The sequence below is a fragment of the Macadamia integrifolia genome, chromosome 12, assembly GCF_013358625.1.
Source record: "Macadamia integrifolia cultivar HAES 741 chromosome 12, SCU_Mint_v3, whole genome shotgun sequence".
In the NCBI taxonomy this organism is placed as follows: domain Eukaryota; kingdom Viridiplantae; phylum Streptophyta; class Magnoliopsida; order Proteales; family Proteaceae; genus Macadamia; species Macadamia integrifolia.
Window position 1 is genome coordinate 18,613,401 of NC_056568.1, and position 14,543 is coordinate 18,627,943.

At 35.2% G+C, this 14,543-nt stretch overlaps 1 protein-coding gene and 1 non-coding gene across 3 annotated transcripts in view; both read left to right on the forward strand.

Annotated features, from left to right (window-relative positions):
* The first annotated feature begins 3,495 nt into the window (after positions 1–3,495).
* LOC122058505 lies at positions 3,496–3,596 on the forward strand. The gene has a single exon (XR_006133802.1). It is a non-coding gene; the product is annotated as a U6 spliceosomal RNA (small nuclear RNA).
* Positions 3,597–6,222: 2,626 nt separating this feature from the next.
* Positions 6,223–14,543, forward strand: part of LOC122057189 (ruBisCO large subunit-binding protein subunit beta, chloroplastic-like) — a 10,133-nt gene continuing 1,812 nt past the window's right edge. The window contains exons 1-13 of one of the 2 annotated variants that reach the window (XM_042619211.1): positions 6,224–6,468; positions 6,551–6,676; positions 7,876–8,013; positions 8,485–8,580; positions 9,019–9,261; positions 9,337–9,571; positions 9,768–9,937; positions 10,416–10,493; positions 10,590–10,661; positions 10,736–10,840; positions 11,512–11,604; positions 11,746–11,838; positions 12,084–12,207. In XM_042619211.1, the coding sequence (XP_042475145.1) occupies positions 6,310–6,468; positions 6,551–6,676; positions 7,876–8,013; positions 8,485–8,580; positions 9,019–9,261; positions 9,337–9,571; positions 9,768–9,937; positions 10,416–10,493; positions 10,590–10,661; positions 10,736–10,840; positions 11,512–11,604; positions 11,746–11,838; positions 12,084–12,207 (1,732 nt within the window). In that variant the 5' untranslated portion in view covers positions 6,224–6,309. Of the gene's footprint in view, positions 6,469–6,550; positions 6,677–7,875; positions 8,014–8,484; positions 8,581–9,018; positions 9,262–9,336; positions 9,572–9,767; positions 9,938–10,415; positions 10,494–10,589; positions 10,662–10,735; positions 10,841–11,511; positions 11,605–11,745; positions 11,839–12,083; positions 12,208–14,543 lie in introns of both variants that reach the window. The other variant, XM_042619212.1, reaches the window with a different exon arrangement.

Consider the following 14,543-nt stretch of genomic DNA (forward strand, 5'->3'; position numbering starts at 1 on the left):
ATGAATCAATGAAATAGGGACAGTGGTGTATAAAATTTTTGTTGATTTCCACCTATTCATCAATAGGCTGAATATTCCTTAAGTTATCGTGAAGGAAAATCCCTTAGCCTCAGCTTTCGGATGGACAAGAGAGGATATCACACAATAGGGGAGGGCATTATTGACTTCATCCAATAAGGGAATAGGAATAGGCATTTGATTGGCCCAGAGCATGAACGAGACCTTCTCATGCCTATCACGCCCAGCAAGAAAATAGGCTCCCATGTCAAAGCATGCTAATGCATCTTAGTAATATGTTTGTGAGTTAATCTACGAGCACCCTCATTTCTTAATATTGCTTGAATCACGACTATGCTTCAAGTGAAAAAAAAAAAAAGATATAAAAATTTTAATGATAAAGATAGGAGAGATAAAAAAACGTGAAAACTAATGAGATCACTAAGGACAACGAAAAAGATTCTCAAATTAAAATTTCTTGGTTCATAATAAAATAAAAACTCATTTAATATTCTACTAAAAGTAATAAGATTGTATTCTATTGGGAAAAAAATGAAATATTTTCTTCTGATTAATATGAAAAATCAATGAACATACAATCATAAGCAAGCGATAGCGATTCAATAATAAACTCATATTCAGATACATAACGTATGGAGATCTTCTCAAATGTTTTTTTTTTTTTTCATTTTATTAGTCTTGTTTGCTCTTTTAATTTTCTATAGCGATTAGATTTAGCAAGTAATGCATGCTATTACCAAGTTATAGATAAGAGCATGAACCGGCCCTGATAAGAAGAAAAATTAAGCATCTTCTATATGAAAAGGCACAATTGCTAAGAGACCCACATATCATATAATACTTTACACTTTAGAGCTTATTAATTGTAAGCCTGTAACTCATTAAGAATATCACTTATTGTATTGGACTCCATCCAATCAAACCCATCAATCAACACTCATCTGTTAATTAATACACATTCAATGACTAGATCCTAGCTCATTCATGGTGAAAACATTATATTCTCCCACTTGAGAAATAAGAAGTCATTGCTGTAATATTGGAGTAGAAAATTAAACTCATATATAAAATGTTGAAAGTGGCGTACTCTAAACGATACACTCAAGTCTAAGCAAGAAGAGAAACACTCAATTGTAGACGTCGTCACATTTTAAGTCAACATGAGACACTACAAATTAAAGTGTTTGGATGCTCACCTATTATGGGCTACACTCGTATAAATGTGTGATATAAAAATGCATGGTACATTAATTAAACATATCAAATCCAAATCAGTTTTGACTTTATACTAAAGTCAATATTTACTCCATCAATAGAATCTTACAATTACATCTCAAATTTCCCTTAACCACTTAGGACTACCAAAATAGGGTACTTCATACAAAAATGGAGACCTAACTAAACCCACTACTCCATGAATGGATACATGTGATAGTAGTAATCACATGATAACAATTACCAACATATATAACTAAATTCACATCCATAAGCTCAGCAACCTATGGGAGACGATAATCCATGTACATATCATTCATTTCCCCTTCAAATAGATCTTGTTCTCAAGGTTGAACGGGAGAAAGTAGTGTCCCATACCTTCAAGATCTTTCCAAGTTACCTCTGTGCGTGGTGCTTGTGAACCTTTTGATTTGAACAACTTCAAGATACAGATAAAACATATCATACTTCTCTTGAACTGATGGCAGGAGTATTGAAAGCTGGTTTCGGTACCACTTGGTATGAACCTAGAGTAAACCTAGAGTATCCTGTCATACCTATTGTAATAAGGTGAGCAAGACTAGAGAGAAATATGAAAAATTATAGGTTTTGCCTTCAACGGAATGAAGCCATGATGTCTTGGCCTAATTTCGAGTTAGCACACCTCTACTCAAAGCATTTGTTTATATTTTCTTATCTATCCATTGCATAATAAACAAACTATTTAAAGAGTACAGAATTATTGAAGTAACTTTTACTAACCTACTTTCCTCCATCTACTTACTAGATACATAATTGAATCCACTACTCTATGAGTGGATACACAGGATAATAGTAACTAATCACATGATAGACTCATATCTAGACCAGTGGATACACAGGATAATAGTAACTACTTACCACTTATGTCTTGTATGTAACTCTGCAATAGTTGTTTGGCAAGACCAGCACGATAGATTCTATAGACCTCGTATGTTCTCTCTCCAATATGCAATCACAACCTAGCAACATAATACATATTTTATACATTAAAATATTATAACACATTAAAGAGTTCTTAGGACCAACTTTTCACCTATAATTTACTTTTTCCGATTGTAACTTTGTGGACCATTACCAGAACTAGCAGTAGATGCAATTCTTCATAAATTTGAGCAACATTTATGCACATGTTCACAAACAAATATTAATCCTCTCCCCTCTTTTGGTCGTACATATTCACTTGTGCTCTAAGATGATCCAATATCTCTTGCAGCCACATATTTCTTCAGTAGATGGCCCCGACATGATGACCTCCCCATCCACCCTATATGCACCTTCATCTACTCCTATAGCCAATCCATTCACTCTTCATAAATTGGAAAAATTACATGATTACCCATTTTTGGGTTTTCCTTTACAAAATTACCCACAAAATGTTTTGGTTAACAAAAATACTCAAAATTAGGTTTGGGTTTACAAAACTATCTACCCAAAGTTTCAGTTAACAAAAATACCCAAAATCCCATTTAGGTTTACAAAATTACCCAAAATAGTGATTATTCATCTTCCACATATAATCATGTATTTTTTTATTACTAAAACTTTGAGTGGGTAGTTTTGTAAACCCAAACTTAATTTTGGATATTTTTGTTAACTTAAACTTTAAGTGGGTAATTTTGTAAAGAGAAATCTAATTTTGGGTATTTTTGTTAACTGAAACTTTTGATGGGTAATTTGTAAAGAGAAACCCAAAAGTGGGTAATCATGTAATTTTCCCTCATAAATTCTACTTTGAGATTTTTCTTAGCAAATAAATGTTTCAAATCGAAGGAACAATGCTTGTATTTTCATATACTCGATCACACCCAAGACATATGTTATAAACTCAATGGATATCCTTCACTACAAATAGCAAACTTTCACAACAAAATGGCAAAAGCTCCAATTATTCAAGTACACCGTCAACCTCATCCTCTTCCTCCATGACACTCCAACTAATGTTTAAACAATATCAATAGTTTTTGTGCTCGCTGAATGAGGTAAATTTGTAACCTTGCATGTACATCTTCTTGCCTACTTTGTTATACTTATTCACCTTCTTGAATAACAGACACAAAGGCTACTGATCATGTCACCCATACCTCCTAATTACTATTCAGTATTCAACCACCATATTTTTCTCCCTCTTCTATTGCCATACTAGATGGTAGTATTGTGCCCATTACTTATCTTTCTCCAATGTTTTGTGCACTCCAAAGCAATGCCAAATTTAATATTTTTGTTTCTTTGGAGACATCCAATAAAATTGGAATGATACAAAGAAGATTAAGATGACCCTTGCATGAGGATGACATGCACAAATCAAGATGTCCAATTTCTTTGATTTTGGTTTTGTCTGTTGTATCTGTTCTTCTTTCTTTCTGTTTTGATATATTTTCCATTCATAAAAAAAAGTTTTGTACACACTAAAGTTTAAACATAACTTACTTTATGTTCGTTAATTTACCATTTGTTTGAACTGCTTTGTGATATTTTACCTTTCTCATTGCATCTTTCAGGGCATCTCCAAGGAAAAAGAAGATTGGTTTGGGCCTTGAATGCAATGGTCTCTATTACCTTCAACTCAATCCACCGCATGCCTCCTTAGTGCCTATACCTGACTTATTTGATTTATGGCATCAATGTCTAGATCACCCCTTTTCCGAGCAATTAAATAAATTATGAGATACTCTTTCTTTATCATTCCAAAATCCTTTCTATTTGTGATGTATGCCCTCTTGGGATACAATCTAGTTCATCATTTCCCTTTAGTTCTATTTCTACTTAAACATCCTTGAATTAATTTATTATGACATTTGTGGACATTATTCCATTCCATCTAATGGTGATTCTCATTTTTTCTTCTTCTAACAATTGGTGATGGTTTTCCTATTGCACATGAAGTTTATCATTATTATTATTATTATTATTTTGTAGAACACATGAAGTTTAATTTAAATCTGAAACTTATGGCATTTTTCATAATTTTTTTACACATGTTGAGACCCAATATAATAGTCTTATTAAAAAAAAATTTCTCTAACATTGGTTTGAAGTTTTTCTCAAAGCCTAAGCAATTTTTCTTCTATGATCTTGGTGTTTTTCATCATCATAGTCGTGTGGGTATACCCCAACAAAACATGGTTGTTGAAAGAAAGCATTATCATCTTCTTCTCCGCTTCCAATCTAGCCTTCCTAAACCTTTTTGGGGACATTGCACCCACAACCATCTAGTTGATCAACGGATAAAAGGGTTACTATCTCTTTGATCTTGAAACCCATACTTATTTTTCCACTAGAGATGTCAGATTTCATGAACAATATTCCCTTTTAAAGTCTCTTCCAGTTCCAAGGACTATAATCCTACCAAGCACTCCATAGTTTTTCAATTCTTATGCCTTATTTAATTCCACTCATTGTGTTTTTATTTTCTTTATTACTCTAAACAAGAGGAACCCACTGATTTTATTGTGAGTAACAAATACCTTAAATAGAAGGAAGCAATCACATTTAAAGTTTAAGCTTTAGAACAAAACAAGACCTAGAAACTCATGATTTCAGGGTTGCAAATGGTTTTATAAAATCAAATGGAAAGCAAATGGGTCTATTGAGCATTATAAAGCAAGCCTTATTGTTAAAAGTTTTAATCATACAGAGGGCTTGGACTACAATGATATATTTACCCTAGTCAAACTTGGTACGTTGTGTTGTCTCTTAGTTGTTTCAATTAGCTATCCGGGGTTGGCCTTTATATCATATTGATGTCTACATTGCTTTTCTTCATGGTGACTTAGATGAGGAAGTTTATATGAAAATCTCTCCAGAATTCACCAATCAAGGGGAGTAGAGGTTGTTGATTTGACAAATCTCTTTATGGCCTCAAACAGGCCTCTCGTATTACTATGACGATCACCAAAGTGGACAATTCGTATGGGTGTCGATTGAGGATGATTTTGATCCGATACAGAATTTTGCCGAAAATTTATATATATATTTTTTTATCTTTATTGGTACTATTTTTATCACTATCCTTCTTTATAATAATAATAATAAAAAAAATAAAGTCTATAGAGCATCATAATGCTATAACGATCTCCATGTCCTTACCAAAAAAAAAAAAAAAAAAAGGATCTCCATGTATAAATATTGGATCATTTGAATTAGGCAATTTGTATTACTATCAGCTAGGGATGACACTGATCCGTTATTGATTTGGAAGAAAGAACGCTATATGATAATGTATACCTACGTCAAGACACAACTGACGTGAAAGACTAAACTGCCCCACACTAAAGATTCTCACAAGTGCCCTTCAATTGGTCGTAGCTCTAATGTTAACATGTGGTAGCAGGTGGCGTTCTCTCGCTTTTTACCAATAATTTATTATTATTTTTCTTTTATATTGGAATAGTATTGGCCGAGACTAGGACCTAAAATTGTCATATGGGATTAAAAAAAAAAAGGATAAATTACAACGTCACCCCCTAGAAAATGCTAGTATTATAGGAACATCCCTTGTGTAATACCAAATTACGTTCAAACTCCCTGTCGCCATTCTATATTAAGTGATGCTATGAAATGATGTTTTAACCCTTTTGTGCACAATACATAACTGTAATCCATTTTACATTAACCCAAAGTTACCCCTCTCTACCTGACGGCTGGTTAACCATTGAAATACATTACTGTAATCCATTTTACATTAACCCAAAATTACCCTTTTCTACCTGACGGTTGGTTAACCATTAAAATACATAACTGTAATCCATTTTACATTAACCCAAAATTACCCCTCTCTACCTGACGGTTGGTTAGCCATTCTCCACTTGTTTCCTTCTCTCCATCTCCAAAGAAAGAGAGACCCGAATCCTTGAACCTGCTCCGGAGTCATTATTTTGTATCTACATCGTAATGACATGGCACACCACGTGGCGCAAAAAAGAAGAATATCTATTGGTGGTTTCTTATCTCCATCAGATATCTTGCAGGCATTGAGCCATAGTTGCCGTCCATTCTGGCTTAACTGAAACTGAAAAGCCTGAAACTTGAGCAACCATGGTGGCGGCGAGTTCTCCATCTCCCATTTCTGCGGCATTTTTCCCCAATCCAACGCAGCCCACCTCAACAAAAACTTACTTTTTTACTCTATCCACAAGGGCTATGGCTAAAGAGCTTTACTTCAACCATGATGGTTCAGCCACAAAGAAGCTTAAGGTCACAAAGTTTGAGATTGGAACTTTTTTTTCTTTTGTGTGTGTGTGTGATGATGAAAGAGTTCTTTGTTGGTTTGGTGCAGGCAGGGGTAGACTTGGTAGCTGACTTGGTTGGGGTGACATTAGGCCCAAAAGGTAGGAATGTGGTTCTGCAGAACAAGTATGGACCTCCTAAGATTGTTAATGATGGTGCTTCTGTCCTCAAGGAGGTAAAACCATTCATATCAATGGGTTTCCTTTTCATTAATTCGTTAAATTATCCTCTATTTCTTCTGATTGAAAGCTTGGTTCTTATTGAATCAGAGGATTTTTGAAGAACGGCTTTTGTTGATTGAAATGGGAGAGAATAGGAAGTCAAAATTCTTGTTATTTGTTTTCTTTCCTTTCCCTTCTAGGGATTTCAGGATGGTTTCCAGATTTTGATTGTAGTGACTGAGCCCTTCTAAGGGTTGGTTCAGACACAGCTCAGTTTAGCTGTCCCTCTTCCCCTTAAGAGATTGGTTTTGAACTATTTTCTTCTCCTCATTTAAGATTGGTACTTGATTTGGTTTATGTCTTTGGATTGGACTAGTTAAATTTGGTATTTCAAATAATGGTGCTGAGTGTTTAAGGGTTTCCTTGCAGTTGAAATCAGACTTCTATTTCCCTGCTGATTTGGGTTGTTGAGATATATGTCTTCTTTGTCATAAAATTGAAAAGGTTTTCTTGGCTGGGAGGCCAGCATTTTCCTTAATTCTTTGTGCCCAGAAATCGGGGTTGGCCTTTTCTATGTCATTTTTTTTTGTTGAAAGAAATCTTATTCATCAGAACGTGCGGGACACATACTTTCAGGGTTCCAAGTCTCCAACAACCATGCATTGGAATTTGGCCAAAATGTCGTTCATGTCACTGTCATGGCTTTTCTACATCATTAGTGGCCATAAATGTGGCTTAGTTGGAAAGAATTGAAAAATAGTTTCTAATTTTTCATCATTTTGTTTTTGTAATTGAACTTGTATGATATTAGTTTGGTCTTGTGAAGGTTGAAGTAGCCAATCAACTTAATAATAATGGTGCTCAAAAGTAGGAACCATCTCTCTCTCTCTCTCTCTCTCTCTCTCTCTCTCTCTCTCTCTCTCTCTCTCTCTCTCTCTCTCTCTCACACACACACACACCTTAATTTGCCTATCCATTACTCTAGGTCCAAGAAACAGGTGGAACCGGATATCCTCAAGGTACCTGGATATGTCATACATCTGCTCATGCGAGATGCTAAGGGTGGAATATTGTAATGTGGCGTGTCCCTACAAATATGGAGGAGAGAATAAACAAGAAAAACAAAAAAGATACCTAATTATTCATTTTCACTTACTATTTTCGGTTTCTCTCCCCTGTTTGTCCTTTAATATTTTTATTTGGATTTATTAAGGTTGAATTAGAGGATCCATTGGAGAATGTTGGAGCAAAGTTAGTGAGGCAAGCTGGTGCAAGAACTAATGATCTTGCTGGTGATGGTTCCACCACTTCTGTTGTTCTTGCTCAAGGTCTGATTGGTGAGGGTCTGAAGGTATTACTTAGATATCAACATGATGTACTAACTTGCGACTTATTTATCAAAGAAAAGATTGAAAGGATTTATTTTTCACATTTCATATCTTATCTTATTTTGTAATTTTTGAATGGGTAAAGGTATGGAGGACTTATACATCTTACCATGTGTATGTCTGCTTGTTTTAAATTGGAAAAGGTTGTCTATGATGTAAAATTTTGTTTCTGAAGTTTTGAAATATTTTTAACTGGCATCAAAAGAAGGTTAGTGGCTTCTTCTGGTTCAAGACCTCCATGGAGCACTGCCGCTTTCCTTCTTAACCTTATTTCTTTTGAATGGAAACTAAACTATGACAGTGATGTGAAGAACTCAATTACTCTACATAAATATATTGCTCTTAGGACCATGTATCTTGGTTGAACATCTGCTTGTTGAACATCTGCTTGTTATTGTATAATTGTATTCTTATCTGATTTTACTTTTTTGTAGGTGATAGCAGCAGGTCTGAATCCTATTCAGATCTCATGGGGGATTGAGAAGACTGCAAAGGCCCTAGTTTCTGAGCTCAAGTCAATGTCCAGAGAGGTATGTGGCAGAGTGAATAGCTACTTCTGTTTTGCCAAATAGATCATACAGTAGATGTAGCTAATTCAAAGGCTACAGGAATACAAATCTTACACTGCTAGAGATGTTTAAAGACATCACTTGATTGGCTATGATAGGAATTTCTTTAAGTGGAAAAAAGCTGGGAGCTGACCAGCTTATCTATTCTCATGACTGCCTTGGATTTTTTTTTTTTTTTTTTCAACCAATTGCTGCTGGCTCAAGTCTGAAAGGAATCATTTTCCTCACCACCCAGTGCCTTTTAATTTTTTTGTGAAAAAAGAATCTTAGAAGAATTAAGAGATGCAATGGCATAGCCCAAATTACAAAAAGGAAAATTTGGATCTTTGATGTGGAGCGTAAGTTCTAGAATTATTGCATGCTGATTGTACTTGACTGCCAGAGATTCACATCATGCAGGTTGAAGATCACCAGCTTGCAGATGTTGCTGCAGTCAGTGCTGGGAATGATTATGTGCTAGGAAATATGATTGCAGATGCTCTTCAGCAAGTTGGGAGGAAGGGTGTAGTCACCATTGAGAAAGGGAAATCCACTGAGAACAGCCTGCAGATTGTAGAAGGAATGCAATTTGATCGTGGATACTTGTCTCCTTACTTTGTTACAAATAGGCAAAAGATGTCTGTGGAATTTCACAACTGCAAGGTGAGGTTTTGATATTTTTGCAATATGTTATGCTGTCCAATTATGTGATCAGAGGCATGAACTTTTCTCTTGCAGTTGCTTTTGGTCGACAAAAAACTCACAAACATGAAGGAGATGGTTACAATACTGAATGATGCAGTAAAGGAAAAGTACCCAATAGTGATAGTTGCAGAGGGCATTGAGCAGGAAGTTCTGGCTCCAATAATTAGGAACAAACTCAAGGGTGTGCTGAAGGCAGCTGCTATTAAAGCTCCTGCCTTTGGAGAACTCAAGAGCCACTACTTAGATGACATTGCTATCTTGACTGGAGGTAAGTGGATTGGTCACTGATATTGTATGTCCAGAGTTCCAAATGGCATCTATGTTTTACAGATATGAAATATGAATTTTGCCTTGAAAGATTGCCAACAGTTCATAATATTAATCATTCCATATCTATATTCTTGACATTACACTTTTGTCACATCAAATTTTTGTTCTATATTTATTTCTTTATTGTTCTGCAGGTACTGTAGTCAGGGATGAAATGGGTCTAACCCTAGAAAAGGTTGGAAAGGAGGTATTGGGCACTGCTGTTAAGGTGGTGATAACTAAGGATTCTACATTGATTGTTACTGATGGGAATACCCAACAAGCTGTTGACAAAAGGGTTGCCCAGATTCGAAGCCTTGTTGAGGTGATTTCTTGCTCCTTTTAATGCTGATACACTGCTCTTGTTTCCCTTTTACTTCAATTAGTGCCTGTTGAGACACTCCATTTTGTGATTCCCTAGTGGTTTGGATGCTTCATGTTGTATGTGGGATTGGAATTCATGAATGTGTTGATGCTCTTTATGCTGCTGCTATCAATTTCTTGATCCATTTGTTCCATTGTTCCCTAGAACCCATCAAATGTGCTTGATGTCCTCTTTAGGCCTGAGAAAACATGTACTTCTTGGTGAATATCAGAACCTCATCTGTATGTGGGTATCCAAAGTATAATAATTGAGAGTCCTCTTGCAGATTGTAATGTTATCATACTTATGATGAAGAGCCATTGGTTAACGTGGCTCCATATAAACTGCTGCTGAGGTGGCGATAATATTGAAGAAGAAAAGAAAAAGAGTTTGCTACTTTTCATGGCATAATACTCAGAATCTGTCCCTACTTTTGCAGAACACAGAAGAAAATTTTCAAAAGAATATACTGAATGAAAGAATAGCAAGGTTATCTGGTGGAATAGCTATTATTCAGGTATTCAAGAAAATATGAAAAATTGGCCTCTTGAAAGCCTTGACTTTATAAGGATTTATTGAGATCTTATGATGCCACATGCTTCTATTTTTTCAGGTTGGAGCAGAAACAGAAGTTGAATTGAAGGATAAACAACTAAGAATTGAAGATGCTTTGAATGCAACCAAGGTAGCTTTGATGCATGTTGGTGGTGAATTTTCTATTGTATAGTTCTCAAACTTTCTCAAGTAGAAACCTTGTAGGCAGCTATTGAGGAAGGTATTGTGGTTGGTGGAGGCTCTAGCATGTTGAGACTTTCTTTAATGGTGGATCATATCAAGGATATTTTGGACAATGAAGAGCAAAAGGCATGACACTGTTTCCTCTTCCTCCTCTAAATTTGGATACCAGAATTTTTCTTGTGGTACAGATAAGTATAAGATTATAATGGATTTTTGTTTAACATTTAATTGTTTCATTTTTGAATACTTGATCATGATTTCATCTATTTAAGTCATCAAATAAAATTATGCTTGTACATAACACCAGGTTGTCCAATGTAGCTCCTGGAATGAACTTTATCTGCTTCACTGCCAAGGTCAAATTACACCCCCTTAAATACAATTACAACTGTAATTGTTTTATTAAATATAAAAAACCGAAACTTTAAAATCAAAATCAGGATAAGAGTCAAACACTATCATAGATGTTCTATTCCTTTTGTTTATCTGCACTTCTTTTAGGAGAAAAGAACCCTGCCCACTTGCATATGTCTATGCCTAGACACAGTGGGTGCGGAAAGACTGCTGCCTTCATGCTGAAGATGCTCGTGCTTGCCCTCCTATTGCTCACCCATGCTGGCGTGTACCTGTGGCAGCAGGCAGCGTTCTCTTGTCCTTATCTTCCAATTTTATAATAGTATTTCTCTATTTTTATTACTCCAAATGCTTCTGGAATTCTTTCATTTGATTTTAACCGTACCCTAGGTTCTAATAAAAGCAAAAAAAGAGATAACCTTATCCCAGAATTTTTTCTGCAGATTGGAGCTGACATCTTTAAAAGAGCTTTAACCTATCCATCAAGATTGATAGCTAAAAACGCAGGTGTAAATGGCAGTGTTGTGGTAGAGCAGGTATGCATAGTGCATTAATTCTGGAATATATGCAATTTACATTCTATAATCTTGTTTTCTATCATTACAATTATTAACTTTGCTTATTATTTTGGTGTTTGGACTGAGAAAATTTCTTGTTGAAATGATTTCAACTTCCAGGTTCTATCCCTTGATGATGTAAGGTATGGATATAATGCTGCAAAAGACTGTTTTGAAGATTTGATTGCTGCTGGAATTATTGATCCAACAAAGGTATATTTCGAACTAGATCGATCCCATGTTGTATAGTTCAATACATGGATAGCTGTAGGACTGGGACATGTGCACATGGTATCAGACACTAGATCGATCACATGATATATAATTCAGTACAAGGATATCAGTATATGCATTCATATGTGTGCAATGACTTGGTTGGAGACCAATTTTGTGCTTCCTATTAAGCTGGAGCATAAATTGTTTACATATTCATGATTCTATGTTGAAAATTGGAACAGGTGGTTAGATGCTGCTTGGAGCATGCTGCATCTGTTGCTAAGACTTTTCTTACATCTGATCTTGTTGTTGTTGACATTGAGGAATTGCATGAAATTCCTATGAGAAAGCCAATTCCAAACTCAGGTACTTCTCCATCATTCATGCTCAATTATTTAAAATCAAATCTACTTGGATTTGACTATTTATTATTTAAAATCAAATCTACTTGGATTTGACTATCTACCATTCAAAATTTTCTAATCCCATACTTCACCCATATAATTAACTTTAGACACCCTTCTTGTTAACAAAAAGAAAAGGCTGTGGTGGCTATGTATTTTATTACCTTATAACCATGACAGGCCATCTCTTTTAGTGCAGTCAGTAGTGGATAGAATAATGTTCTGAAAGGAGCAATGGAGATTATCTATTGCATACATATCATCTGTGAACACGAAGAGATGAAGATTTCCTATTCAATTAGATTAGTGAAAGCTTTGAAAGATGAGCTCTCCCACTCGTGCAAGCTTTAATAAAGCCACAGTGCATAAAATCCATTTGTTGGTACTTAATTATTTTATCAGGTCTTGAGATCCTACACATGGCAACAGAGGAATAACAGGTTTCTGCTCACATGATTAGGATTGATCTTTCTTTATCTACTTGAAAGTGTAAGCGTTGAGAGAGGTTGAGGGTGGCCAAATGAAAATTTTCCTCCCTCAGACCATTGATCATGCAACACATGATTAATCATACAAAAACCAATGGGGGTTTAGGGCTGCCTCAAAACCCACAAGTGCAGGTCCTCCGAACGATTGATGCACTTGAGCAGGCTACTCGTCCTAGGTAGGAGAGATCAATACAGCGGAGATGTTCTTCCTCAATTAGGGTTTCACAAACCCTAGCTCTCAACCAAAGAAGGAGAAGAGAGAGAAGAACTTAAGGGAGGAGAGTAGATGTCTGCAAAAATCATGGACATTCACTCGGAGCTCTAACAAATTAAGTAAACCTCCTCCCCTATCCACTAGCTACATATAAATGCAGTCCAATGCTGAGTGTGCCAGCCAAGTGGTGTGACCCTTTAGGGTGTTCCTACTAAGGTTGCACTAAGTGAGTCTAAGTCATCTTCCCTATTTAGTATTATTTTAGTATTATTTACCAACTAAATAAAACTAATTATTATTAAGTGCAATCATTATTTGTATATAACAGAAAAACCCCTGAGTGATAAAATATTATTTCATTTAAGTCCCTTCACTTTAACTTCGCATAACCGATTTACGGGTATAGAAATGATAACTTCAAGGACCATAATCCATCGTAATAGCAAATGCAGAAAATCTTGACCATATATTGGACATAAAACATTTATAAAAACTTTTGAAATATAATTATTTAATAATAACAATATTTAAATTATTATTGCATCCTTAAGGAACATGGATATTGTTGTCTCCTGGGGTGTCTTTCCCATAGTTAGCAAAAAGGGGAATGGCAAAAAAAAAACAGAAACGGATGGTACAGGTTTTAAACAGTAAAATTTTTCAAACAATATGGTAAAAAAGTAAAAAAAAAAAAAAAAAGAGAGAATGGTAAAAAACGGAAAACGGACAGTACGAGTTTTAAACTTGTAGATTTCAAACAAACAGGACAAAAAAAAAAAAAGGTAGTATACTCACATAAATTAAAAAATTATACATGAATACCTGCATCTAATATTCAAAACAACTTCAGTATCCAACACTAATGCATATATATCTCATGTCTCATATAAGTTTTTTGACATATAATTGAATATCATCTAACACCAATCCTAAATTCATACACCACACATGTCCAAGTCTTATTGAGCAATGTGGCTTGGCTATGATGTTGTTCATTGTTGTGAGCATAGTCAACATACTCTTGGAGTAATGTATGTTCAGTTTGAGTTGGGAGTCATCACTTTAGAAACACTTTTCAGCAAATGCATCAGTTTGTATAATTGTATCTCAATTTCGGGGTCCATATATTGATATTGAGTTGAAGGTGATATCATGAGAAATATAGGCCATTGAGTTAGCTTCAAGTCGGCGAAGGAATCAGGTCAATTAGAGTTTGGGAGAGAGAGATATGGTGATTAAGTAGACATTATGTTCAACAAGTTGTCTTAAAAAAGGCCAAAAAACGGGAACATGTTTAAATGTGTTTTAAACATTTATAGCATAGGAATGCTTGCCATTTGCAGTTTTTTCCCGTACCATTGGGAAGCATACAGAAAAACGTGTTTTAAACGGTAAAAAACGGGAACGTGTTTAAAACTCCACGTTTTTGCTAACAGTGGTCCCTCCTTGTTGGCTTTCCCACTCCTTTTGAAGGGTTTTATCTTCCCTTGTATATTGCTTTGTATGTTCTTCTTGCCTCTTTCGGGGCTCCTCTTGTTTTCTCTCTTCTTTGGTATTAATTTTTATATTCACAAAAAAAAAATATATATATATATA